Source organism: Micropterus dolomieu, linkage group LG13, assembly GCF_021292245.1.
Source record: "Micropterus dolomieu isolate WLL.071019.BEF.003 ecotype Adirondacks linkage group LG13, ASM2129224v1, whole genome shotgun sequence".
NCBI classification, from domain to species: Eukaryota; Metazoa; Chordata; class Actinopteri; order Centrarchiformes; family Centrarchidae; genus Micropterus; species Micropterus dolomieu.
The window spans coordinates 28,636,689-28,650,109 of NC_060162.1; the positions used below are offsets into that span (position 1 = coordinate 28,636,689).

The 13,421-nt window shown below is 40.4% G+C and overlaps 1 protein-coding gene across 1 annotated transcript in view; it reads left to right on the forward strand.

Moving 5' to 3' along the window:
- Positions 1 to 10,256, forward strand: part of LOC123981916 (stromelysin-3-like) — a 33,501-nt gene extending 23,245 nt beyond the window's left edge. The window contains exons 4-8 of the mRNA XM_046067159.1: positions 1,973 to 2,106; positions 2,280 to 2,494; positions 2,636 to 2,840; positions 3,919 to 4,179; positions 4,299 to 10,256. Of these exons, the coding sequence (XP_045923115.1) occupies positions 1,973 to 2,106; positions 2,280 to 2,494; positions 2,636 to 2,840; positions 3,919 to 4,179; positions 4,299 to 4,426 (943 nt within the window). The 3' untranslated portion in view covers positions 4,427 to 10,256. The remainder of the gene's footprint in view (positions 1 to 1,972; positions 2,107 to 2,279; positions 2,495 to 2,635; positions 2,841 to 3,918; positions 4,180 to 4,298) is intronic.
- The last annotated feature ends 3,165 nt before the right edge of the window (positions 10,257 to 13,421 follow it).

Sequence of the window (13,421 nt, forward strand, 5' to 3'; positions counted from 1 at the left end):
ATTCTGTCTCTGAGCTCTTCAGGCAGTTCCTTTGACCTCATGATTCTCATTTGCTCTGACATGCACTGTGAGCTGTAAGGTCTTATATAGACAGGTGTGTGGCTTTCCTAATCAAGTCCAATCAGTATAATCAAACACAGCTGGACTCAAATGAAGGTGTAGAACCATCTCAAGGATGATCAGAAGAAATAGACAGCACCTGAGTTAAATATGAGTGTCACGGCAAAGGGTCTGAATACTTATGACCATGTGATATTTCAGTTTTTCTTTTTTAATAAATTAGCAAAAATTTCTACATTTCTGTTTTTTTCTGTCAAGATGGGGTGCTGAGTGTACATTACTGAGAAATAAAATGAACTTTTTTGATTTTTGGAAAATGGCTGCAATGAAACAAAGAGTGAAAAATTTAAAGGGGTCTGAATACTTTCCGTACCCATTGTATTTACTGCATGTCAGCTAGTGTGTGTTTATGGGCTCACTGATATCTCAGCCAACCTGTCTCTTTGTGCTTCACATTGTTTTAATACCTATTGATTGATTAATAAAGGTTTAGATTTTAATATAACCATATAACCATAACCATAACACATTTCCAGTCATACCTGCCTCCAAGGGGGGCTTAGACTATCTTCCAATGTCTTAGCTGATCGCTGACTTAGCTGACTAATAAAAACTAAACTAAAACTAAGCATTTTCAAAAAATAAAAACTAAACTAGCAAACCCACGTTAAAAAGTAATTAAAACTAAGCTGGTGTCGAAGAGATTCGCCTAGCTTCTAACTGTCTTCTTCCGAACGCCTACCCTGCTTACTCTGAAATGGCACCTGACTGAATAGCCCTAGAGCCAAATACCACCCCGGCCACGCCTGTTAACGACAGCTCTCTTCTCATTGATCAGTGCACTTGGTATAGTTGCTAGGATTGTGTTTAGTGGCCAGGAAAATAGGCCCCAAGGATAAGTTAATTTCGTTGGCTAGAGCAACCTATAAGAACCTTAAAGATGGTAAACACACTTTACCTAATGAATTACTACCTTAGTGAAGAAATAAATTCAATGTCTATTACTGGTACTTTAAATGCAGTGATTATATATTTTATTGCAAAATTAAGCAAGGGCAAGCATACAACTTAAACTGATTAAAACTAAAATTCAAAACCTGATTATGATAGCTGAGCTTGAGTATTTTGGTGTCTTCTTTTTTGGAGAGAAGGGGAGTGGAAGGAGTTGTCCCACAGTGAAATCCTTCCTCCGCTGCTGGGCTGTTGACTCTGGTTGAAACCTGAGGCTTTGTCCAAAGCCCTCAAATTGTCTCTAAAAGTCTTCAGTCTTTGTTGCAGTTGAGAGAGAAAGACTTCAGAGTCCGATGATTCTTCAGTTGGTTACCCTCTGTGGCTCGATCTCTTGAAGTCCACTGAAGAAAACTCTGAGGTGTCCTCTAGTTGTTTGCTGTTCAATTCCCCAACTCTTGTCTTAGGCTCAAAGTTGTCTTTGGGTGTAATTGTGTGTGTGTCGGGGTCAGGATATGTCCACGTTTGGTCCCTATATATATACAAAAATAACTAAGGACAAGGAACCCAAACATAACCCAAACCCCATAACTACAAATGATTTGCTAAGAGAAATATTGTAGTGTGCTTCTGGCATTATGAGCTGTCAACACATACAGTATATCTCAAATATTCACAAATTTATTGGACATACATGACACCATATACACATGCAACCTCCAGCAAGTTTAGCTGCTTTTTTAATTGGTCTGACTGGACTAATGTAATGTTCACAATTCAGCATTCACACATTCAACTGTTGTAAAAAGCAAGAAGTTATTGCTGTATCAAAGCATAATTTAAACTGATATTTCTTTTTGATCCTCCCACCTGGATTGCCAACATCCTAAGCATACAGAAATAGCTTTAGATGAGTGATATTGCATATTAAATTGCTTCTGTACAATAAAAAGTTCTTGTGTAGGTACTGGCATGGAGACAACTTACCATTTGATGGTCCTGGAGGAATCCTCGCCCACGCCTTTTTCCCCAGGACACACAGAGAGGGGGAAGTCCACTTTGACTATGATGAGCATTGGACAGTGGGCAACAGTGTGGGTGAGTATATTTGAAATAATGGAGGTCTCGGTTTATGTTGAACAAAATCAGATTTTAAAGGGGTTTTCTTTAAAATTACAGCTCGTCTGTTCCTCATTAGAATCCACTAAAGAGACAAACTGAACAATTTATATTAGTGTCACTGTTACTTTATCCCTTGCTGTCCCGTATAGGCACTGATCTCCTACACGTGGCAGCTCATGAGTTTGGCCATGTCCTGGGCCTGCAGCACTCCCTGGAACTTGATGCTGTGATGTGTCCTTTCTACAGCGACTCCTACCCTCTGCAGCTGAGCGAGGACGATAAGAGGGGCATCCAATATCTGTATGGCCCCCCTCGGCCTGCACAGCCTGACATAACAGAGACCAATGAGATTGACATTGGAATGGTGAGACATACTGTAAATACTGGGAATAGACCTCAAAGCTACATGCACTGTAATTCAAGATTTCAAAGTCTTGCATTTTGCAGCTTCTCATAACAGTCCACAGACACAGATGTCCCTGCTGTGTATGTCATTGTGTTCCAGCCGGACGCCTGCAAGACCAACTTTGATGCTGTGTCCATGATCAGGGGAGAGCTGTTCTTCTTTAAGTTTCGATATGTCTGGCGAATCCGTGATGGGCAGCTACAAGCTGGCTATCCAGCCTTGGCTTCACGCCACTGGAGAGGCATTCCAGACCACATCGATGCTGCATATGAAGACAAGTCTGGCAACATCTGGTTTTTCCAAGGTTGGTGATAATACAAAAGAAAACTTGAAAAGGTGCTGCTGAAGACTTGCAGTTGAAACATTTGAGACAGTTGAAATACTATAAAAGTTGAAGTCACAGTTAAAATGGTCTTATATACAAATACTGAAGGACGATCTTCAGAGGAGAAGATCTGAGACCTGGAAAGGGTTGAAGAGTCAGCTGACACGCAATTTGTGCAACTGACTGTTCACTAAACCCCTCCCCCTTAAGCAATGACTGTCCAATCATAGCTTAGTAACTGTAACTAGGCAAGGCAGGTCAGGCTTTGGATTTATGTTGAAGTGGTGTGCATGCGGCTGTAGTAAGAGCAATACCTACAATATCAAGAGTCTAGAGGGGGATGTCTTTTTTAATCACTTTTCTAAAACCAAACCTTTTCTCTTGTGAAGTGAAACATATTGTTTGAAAATACAAAACAATAAAGTAAAAGGCAAAAATAGTGAGGTTGCTGACTTTTTGTCTAGGACATGCAGCCACAGTCTTTTAGAATAATATCATGTAACGTTAGCCATCAAGTGCAGATTTAAGACCCTATTACGCGTTCTTAATGGAAACATTAAAAAGTCAGCCGGAGATGCATTTCTCAGTCAACCAACTGAGTAAGCTTTAATTAACTCAGCTAACGTTAGCTTGCTACAGCTGGAAACCGGAGAGAACAACGAAACACTGCTTTTCTGTCCGGTACAAAGGTCCTTTGAGCCAGATCAGATTGTGGCGTCAAAAGATTAAATGTAGAGAAGATGAAATAACAACAATCAGTCAAAGTAGAACATAACCCACCGCAGACTAGAGGATAAATGAACAGATTTTGTGTCTGATTCGTCCCTCCAAATAATTGCTGCGGCATTCTGGAGCCGAGGCTGGTCGGTACTAATTATTGGCCCAAATGATCCTGTAGTGTGAAGGGTTCCCAGGGGTTCTCAATACTCAGGTATTGCTATAGAACTCGTAGGCCAGCCTTAACTGTTTTGTTCTGAATTGGGACAGTAGTCCATGACATACTAGGTCCAGGTAAATGAGTCTAGTCCTGGGCTTTTGTTTCTTTTTACTATGACAGGTGACAGCTACTGGGTGTTTGATGCTGAGAGGAAGATTACAGGACCAGATTCAGTGAGGCAGCTGGGTCTTCCTGTAACAGATATCCAAGCAGCTTTGAAGTGGGGAGAGGAACGCAGGGAGAAAGTCTACCTCTTCAAGTCTGCTTCTTACTGGCCATTCAGTCTTCTGGAGAATCGAGTCGATGACGTCCATCCTCGCAGCATGCATGAGTGGGGAGGACTGCCCAGCCATATTGATGCAGCCTTTCGGGACAGATATGGTGAGGACTGGGATCGGGAGGAACCTACCATTTGACCTTTATGTTAGTTTTCTTTGTCTCTGGCCTGATGACTGGGGAAGGTCCATAGTTGACTGTTTCCTTCTCTCACCCTCTGGCAGGCTACGCCAATTTCCTGAGTGGGCTGCACTACTGGAAGTTTGATCCTGTGGCGTTAAAGGTGCTGGAAGGCTACCCCCGCAGCATAGGAATGGATTTCTTTGGCTGCTCTGATTTTCGGTCTAAATAGGTTCACATACATACATCTGATGACCCTCTGAAAAGCAGTAGGTTGACTTTTCAGCTTAATTCCCCATACATAACATTCTGGCTATTTTGGAAACCTACTTAAGGCAAACTCTTGCCAACATCATTGCCTGCTGCAACCAAATAGTTTTTTGAAATCAAGAGATTAGCATTTGAAAATACTGTACATGTACATGGTTTCTAGATTTTACTGAGAGTATAGTTTCACAGTAACCGTCAGTTAGTATATGCATACTTTTTCAGGGCCAGGAACGCTTTTGTCAATTAGAGATGAAAATACACATCTGGAGACAGCTGGTTAAAACTGTGGATGGTGGTGAAATTCAGTCCTGACAGACTTCAACCCTGCCTTTGGCACCAAAATCCAGATGCATGAATTTGTCCTCCACCATTTAAAGAGTAACAGAAATTATAATTATATTTAATTATATCATTATAATTAGTTACATCACTTGTTACATTACAGCGCAGCGCCCACAAGTTACATCTTCTGTATTTAACACATGTACTAATAGAAAATGAAGCATTGTGATTTAACAAGCAGCCGGATGTTATGCAGGTATTTACCTACCTAGCTGCTAGCTTAGCCCCAGTGACTGCACCGACTGCACACAGCACTACAGAGGTTCTGTCCTCACAGAGAAGCCGGGGAGTTGACTGGTAACACCCTCCAACTGCAAAAGCAGCTCAATCCTGTGTGCATGAATATTAGTGGCTAACATTAGCAAGCTAGGAAAGAACATAGAACATATAAATAAGACAACTTTGGAGTTACCTGGAGTTGAATTTCTCCTCTAACTGTCCCTCCAACCCATTCACAGAGCATTCTGCTACCAACCCTCCGTCCAACTCCTGGTGGGACAGTAACAGATTATTACTAAATTTCAACTTGTAATCCAACTACTTGTTTCTGAAAAAAATAATACTGCCCAACACTGCTGAACACTACTATATACTAAAACAAAACATCCCTTCACCAAGCCTCATAACTTAAACTACACAATTGTCATAGGTATACTCCTTGAAATGTTGCTGTTCTGTATAGTTGGCAGTACATATACATCATAAACTAACTAATGACAGCAGAGAATCTGAATAAACACCATTATATGATCAGTTATCCACAGTTTGGTGTTCACAGGAAATCCTTCCTCCCTAGCTGCAGCCCACTACCTCCCTCCAAATACTCGGTCTTTGCGTCTTTGTAGTCTTGATGATACATATATCATACATAAAATGGCACACACTATCCAACAGTCTCCCCTTGAAAGCACTGAATGATAGAGACGAAAAGTGACTGAAGTAGTTTTGTGATGAATGGAAAAAGAGAGATTGAGAGAGAATTTCAAACCTTGCCTATGTTCTCACAACTGCAAATGCATGAAACTTCATTTTAGATTTTCACATGAGCTAAAGAGTAACGTCTGCCTCCAACAGCAGCTGAATCCAAAAACTAAGTTTACTTTGTTATGCTAGGTTCAGACTACACTAACAGCCTGATGATAGCTCAACCCGACAGAGGTAGGATGTGGGGAATGAAAACGGGCGTTGAGCATGACAACTGATCATTTTATCCCGTGTAGTGTAGCATAGTGCACGACAGCATCACAACGTCCTGACAGAAAGAAATGCGTGTCAACCTTTTGCTTTCCACAACAAATTCCATGAAGTGTCCCAACGTTGACCAATAATAGCACAGAGTACTCTCAGTTCATAATCGTAAACATGGTGAAGCAAAGAGGAATGATGTTGTTGTTGGTGCTAAGTGGAACTGTGACGCAGAGTGCATAAGTGTGTTAACACTGACGAGTATAGCAAAATGCAGTGCACTATGAGTACCCGGTACACTCATAACAATCAAAGAGTTGAGTGTGTGATGCTGGACACTTCTTAGTCTCAATGGATGCCATCTTAGCTACATAACGAAAAGGGAGGAACCACCAAACTGTTTTCAGACTTGTGAAAATGGCGGCAGCGGTTGCGATTGTAAAAGTACAAGGGAGTTCATTCTTAATAAGATTTAATAATAAAAAAAAAAGCCTGCAGAAATTTAAGAGGGAAACAATTGCGGTAGAATGTTGGCAATAATGACCTGCCCATTTACAATTCTCTATTAAAAAGAAGAAGAAGTGGTCAAATGTTTGGATTTCCACACAGTAAAATGAGTAAACCCAAATTAACACTGTCAGAGTTGATTTTAACACTTTTTAGAGTGTTTATATGGGTCCACACCACGGAGTGTTAATTTAACTCTTTTTGGAGTGTTGGTACCTTAACACTGATTTACAGTAATTTTTGACTTTTTGGAGTTAAATATAACACTTCTTGACACTGACCAGTTTTTCCTCAACACTTTTATGTAGTGTTTACATTAACTCTCTCAGTGGATCATTTGTTAACTACACACTTTAAAGGTGTGAATATAGCTCTTCCATATTCCTAAAAAATATTTGGGAAATAAAGTTTGCAAAATTAATGTGTTATGGGCCTTACAGGCACACCGCGAGAACTGCACCGATGTGCTATAAAGCCCAGTATTTCCAATGGCTTAGGGGGGTTTGCTGCTGCGTCAAGCAACACTCAGCGAACCACTTTGTGTTCAACTTAGATGACCTTTTGTGACCAATTAAGTATTTTCGACAGCACACCTGAAAAACTACTCTGGAAAACCCCAGCATAAACAGCTACAGCAGAGGTTTTCAAAGTCTGAGACTGCGGGCCTCCCCTCAGACAAAGCTTGGGAAACGGCACCACCCCACCATATCTTGAGTTTACTTGGTAAGTTTCGCTCCATTCCTGGATGCCTGTGGGATCATGATTATATTATTTGATCCCATAGACACGAAACATTTGAGCCAAAATAGCCTAATACTGCTGTTTGACATAACTTCTGACTACAACAAATAGATTCAAAAAAAGGTCCGTCCTGAGGCATTTATTAGTTTCTGACTCTGATGGAGGGAAAACACAAGAACTACCGTATCTCTGTACTCTCACACATGTAGGCTATTCTAAGTGATCTCCTTTGAATAACTAATGCAATAAGTAATGTAATATTGTTTCACTTCCATTCACTGAGCCTCCCCTGAAAGTGTTTGGAGCCCCCCAAGGGAGGCCCGCCTCACACTTTGAAAACCCCTGAGCTACAGTATGCTGGACTGACCCAGACACGAGGCAAAGGTGTGAACTAAGGTGTACCCAGGGGGAGCTTAGCTCCCCTTAATAAGATGAGCTCCCCTAAAAACATGATTTGTGCAATTTTGGGGGGCCATTTTTTTGCCATTAATTTCTATATTTCTGTATCATTGTGGATCATGCGTAAAATCAGGAACGTTGTGCTTCATCCAGCCAGAGGGAACGATCGGCAAACCATCTGCAGTGTGCAGATCTCCTGTCCCTGTACGCCCCATTCCCTCTCCAATACCTACAATGACGCCCGGCAAGCTGTGAACAGTTGGTGATCATTCCTTCTGGTTGGATGAATATTACCATGATCCATCGACGTCAGGTTGAAAGAGTGTAGAGAGACTGCCACAGCTGTTGTGTTGAAATGCAGAGTTGCAAGAAGTTTGGGCATGGCTCCAAATCAGCCCTTAGGTCAGCCAACAGCTCCATGATGGCATAGCTGGAGAGGCAAAATGTGCACATTATATGTTCCTCAGTCATGCCAAAAACATTGACAGGCTGCAGCCTTGCTCTCCTTAGATTCAAGATTAAATTAGAAATAAAAGTGTTTTTACATTTATATTTCCCATATTGTTTACTTCCGCTTTCCAGAACTGGAAACTGACTAAACCTGGCCTAACATACTGCAAAATAAATCTATTTAACAGTTTCATACTGCATACTAATATGAAAAGCAGTATGTGGTAGGTACTGCATACTGCGGTAATATGTAGTAGGTGAAATGTCACTACTATGGTGAAAGCATTACCTACTACATGCTACATGCCCTACTGCGCCTTTGATTGGCATAGCCTGACGATGATTCTCACATAGCCCTCGCTGGAAGAACAGGACGTTTTGATGTTCTGCTGTCTTTAGCATATTAGCTCAAAATTGTTAAACTGTAATATTTTCTTCTAAATGTGAAAGACTGAAAGCTACGATTGAGCAGGGACCAACATGTAGCTGTCAACTCTTGGCCAAGTGACAGCAAGAATGTATTTGACTCTATGATATCCTGATCTGACACAGAGACGATCTGAGCAGAAACATTTCGGGGCGGTCTGAACCCAGCATTAAACACACTCACACAGGAACACTTTGCACTTATGCTTTGCCATGTATGTATGTTTAATATATAGCACAGCTTACAAACAATTAAATATGTTACTAATAAGTTACTTTAAAGTGGATTCAGCACCATCTTCTGCAACACGGACAGCTGACGTGAAGAAGCTCTTAATTGCTGCTTTGGGAAACACGTGTAGAAATTTAACAGGGTTCACAGAAACACTCACATTCTTACATTGGTTTGAGAACCACTGATTTAAATACTTACATTCTCTGACATTTGTGGTTTTGAGTGAAATGATTCAACCATTGAATTGATGATGGAAGTCAACTATGCATTGCTGAGATTTGTGAGGTGTATGCGTAGGCTCTGACAGCCTCTGGGACCATACTGTTACCCATAACACCCCTCTCTGCGTAGCTTTGTATACTTTATCTTTGCAGAAGCACAAGTCCGTCCACCCTTCAGTCTTGTTCCTGTTCCACCTGGGCACCAGCTACAGCCATTTCTTTGTTCACGCTGCTGACATTACACACAGAAAGGAATCTGAAGTTTTGGAGGCGCACACTTTACCTCTGCTTTGCCTTACGTATCTTCAAATCTTGGACTTTATTTTTCTTTCCAAAACATGTTAATCTCATTAGTGCTTTGACTGCTATCTCACTTTCCTTTGATTTTAGTCATTAGGTTGTTGTGCTTGCAGCCTCCTTTAGCCACCTCAGCCACAGACCATTCAGCTCTGCAGAAACAGAAAGGGACTTTTGGCAGGCTAAATATTTTGAAACTAGAAATCAGGACCAATCAGGAAATGACCCGTTTTTGCAGCATTGTGATAATGTAATTATTCTCAAAAGCTTTCTAGTCTAGTATTTAGCGTGAAGATGGATAAATATCCTGGCACTGACTGTGGTAAAGAGTTGTATTGCTTTTGCTTTTTTGTGCCGCCAAGTGTCAAATGTAACAAGGGAATGATATTCATTCACAGTCAGTATTTAAAATCAACTTTAGGTCCTGCCCATTTTTCTCAATTCACCACAGCATGTTGAGAATGAGTGAAGCGGTGTGCTACAACTTATATTTAAGGTGCTATTTAAGGTTCTGCAGGCAACCTCATATATAACACACATTAAATCTGCTCTTTTCACTATTCAGTGTACTGTTTTGGTATTTTTTTTATCAGTTTCAGAGTTTTGTTTCCATTCTCTGATTGTTATTGTGCCCTCATTATATAAGCTCTGAGATGGTATTCTCAGAAAATACCATTTTCTGACAATAATTTCACTGACAATATAATGTGTTTTGACATAAATCGTGTTACAATTCTAATCAGAGAAATGAGACAAGAGCACTGTCACTATGGTTTGACTTACTGTATATTTTTTATGCATATTACATTTGTTCCTTTGTATTCAAGGTGTTCAAGATCAGTGCAGGACACTGATTATTGCTTGACTAAACATGTCATGTCCTACAACATATACCTGTATGTATCTGTTTGCCTTTATTGTTTCAGTCAGAATATGTATTTCTCCTTTGAATCATTTTTTTTTTGTTTACAATAAAACCAAAAAATAAATATGCAAGTAATTTTTTCCTATTTCTGCAAGTAATAGAGCTCTAGTTCATGCTGGCAATTTTCATTTTAGAGCAGGGGTTTTCAAACCAAAACCTGTCCAGGGTGTACCCCGCCTTTTGCCTGATGTCAGCTGGGATTGGTTCCAGCCCCCCGCGACCCTGTACGCAGGATAAGCGGTTGATGATGGATGGATGGATGGTTTTCAAACCCAGTCCTCTGGGGGGCGCGGGAAAGTTGAAGCGGAGGGAGGGATGTGAGGCAAAGATACTGTGTGGGGAAAGGAGCAGGTGCATGCTGGTGTTCTGAAAACAACAGGAAGTTAATTATTGTAGTTTGGCTGCAGCAGCAGGGGCTGTGACACACAGCTTAAACACCCAATTATCACAATTTATCTTAAAAATTTAAATCAGTCAACATGTAAACAAATATACGCTAAAAACTGAGCCCAGCTAGTGCAACATTATACTTCCTGGGTATTGGGGGTGTTGAGGGGGCGCAGCAGTCTGGGGTTTGGGCCACAGTGTCACACTTTGAAAACCCCTGATTTAGATTGTATGTGCCCACACATCTGCTGCTGTGTGTAGTTTTGTGTAGGCCCCTAAAAACTTAGAAACACAACTTTATCATCCTGCCTTGGGCATCTTTATGCACTGTACAGTATATTAAATGACCTAAATCAGTCCTTGAACGCCCTTGAAAGTAGACTCAGTTATTTGCTGCACATTAGTTAGCTGTCTGCATTTTGAGCAGTAGGCCTGTACAAATTGCATTGCATTTATTATTTGTAAACTGTATGATATTTGCACCATTGAAAGAGGTCCAGCCACCCCGAGTCAAATCACCAGAGGATCAGTTTAGTTGTTAACATGGTCGCGAGTCAATTATTAAAAAAGGGACCTGAGACTCCAGTTAAATACAGAAAAAGTATATAAGATGAAGTCATTTTAACCTAGGTGGTGCGACTTGCCTACAATCACACTCTTCTTAACTCTTCTATGCAGTTCCAATAATAATTTAATGGAGAGATGCAGTCCAAAGTGCTTCACAAAACAGGATCAAAACAATGTTAAGCGGATAAAATCATATACAAAGGAGAGAAAAAATAAAATCAGTGAGACAGTATAATGTTGACGTGAGGGGGCATGTATAAAGACAGTAAAATAACTCCCATAATATTTCCTTGAGGAACTTTATAATCAACATCAAGCTACTGTGAGTACATAAACTAACAATAAACAAATAATTTCAGTCAAGCGTGACACCAGAGAGACCCACCTATTTCTCAAGTCTGGTCATTAATATGTAAGGATCATCTGTGTCCAACACAACACTTAAATCTAACTGAATGAGATCTCTTTATTGGCTTCAGCAGTCACTCATCATTTACTACATTCAATAGTTAATCTGTTGACAGGTTCAATTCCAATTGTTGCTGCTTTTAGATGCTACCTTTCTCCAACTAAATCGGGACAAAGTTATTGGTAGTTTTGGTTCAAAGGAGCAAAGAGAAAAACACTTTCTCAGCACATAACAAGCTTTACAGAAATTTGAGTACTACCATCGACTCTGACCTAACCTTCCAGTCACATATACCAAACTCACCTCTTCAAACGAAATAATTTAAAGCAGTGGTTCTCAAAGCGGGGTCCAGGGACCCCCAGGGATCCTCGATGGCGTACTTGGGTCATAGGTTTCATACACTTTCTGTAATAAAACATCTAAAAGCAAAAATCCTATCAGATGGGGGTCCGTGGTCTAATTTGTGTCAACCTAGGGGTCCTTGATGTCAAAACATTTGAGAACCACTGATTTAAAGAATATTGCCATGGTCAGACCTTTCCTTTCTCCCAGTAATGCGACGAAGCTTCAGCATGCTTTTATTAGAGGTGAGTTTGGTTCGGCCTTCTAGTGTCCCTGCACAGGCTTCCAGTCAGTTTAAAGATCCACTTTGAGATTCTTGTGCTTGTCTATAAATGTGAACTCCATCCGAGCCTTCAGACAAACACCTACTGTAAAACTGCTTTCTGTAGTTATGGAACCAAACCCTGGAATTCTTTGCACCTAAATCTGATGAGAGCAACATCAGTTGAGGCTTGTTTGACAAACAATATTTATAGAAATATGAACCATTTATTTACTATTGATATTTAATATATTGATTATACCTGTATGTAATAAGGATGCACTATAGTTATACTTATACCTATTTATTTAATAATTACTGAGCTGAGCAAACGCCTTGACCTTGAGTTCAGAATTTGTGTTTGTTAAGTTACAATTCCAGTGTCAAGAAGTAATGTTCAAGCTCAACATGTCTTGGGTACATGGGTGTAAACAATTACTAAGGGTTTTAAAACTCTTTATGCTGTATTAAACTGTGTTATCATGTGTGTAATCATCCATGAGCTGTTTCTAGACCAGGTATGGATGCTTCACAGGAAAAGTTGTAATTATTGAATATTAATTAAAACAAAACTGTCCTTAAAGTAAAGCGTTACTTTCCTCCTCTTTTTAAGTATACTGTAAAGTTTTAACTGGTTAAATTGTTTGCTCCTCTTTCATTACTCGTACCCAACACTTTAAGCTGCAGTTTCTGAATGAAAGGTGTTACATCAATAAAGTTTTTATTGTTATTATTAGTACCTAACAGGACAGGACTTTCCAGTTCTGTCCACTAAGGCACCAGTTAGTTCGTTAGTGAGAAGAAAAGAAGTGAGGTGCAGAGTTTTCAAATGAACGGCCACATACTGTGCTGTACACTCACCTAAAGGATTATTAGGAACACCTGTTCAATTTCTCATTAATGCAATTATCTAATCAACCAATCACATGGCAGTTGCTTCAATGCATTTAGGGGTGTGGTCCTGGTCAAGACAATCTCCTGAACTCCAAACTGAATGTCAGAATGGGAAAGAAAGGTGATTTAAGCAATTTTGAGCGTGGCATGGTTGTTGGTGCCAGACGGGCCGGTCTGAGTATTTCACAATCTGCTCAGTTACTGGGATTTTCACGCACAACCATTTCTAGGGTTTACAAAGAACGGTGTAAAAAGGGAAAAACATCCAGTATGCGGCAGTCCTGTGGGCGAAAATGCCTCGTTGATGCTAGAGGTCAGAGGAGAATGGGCCGACTGATTCAAGCTGATAGAAGAGCAACTTTGACTGA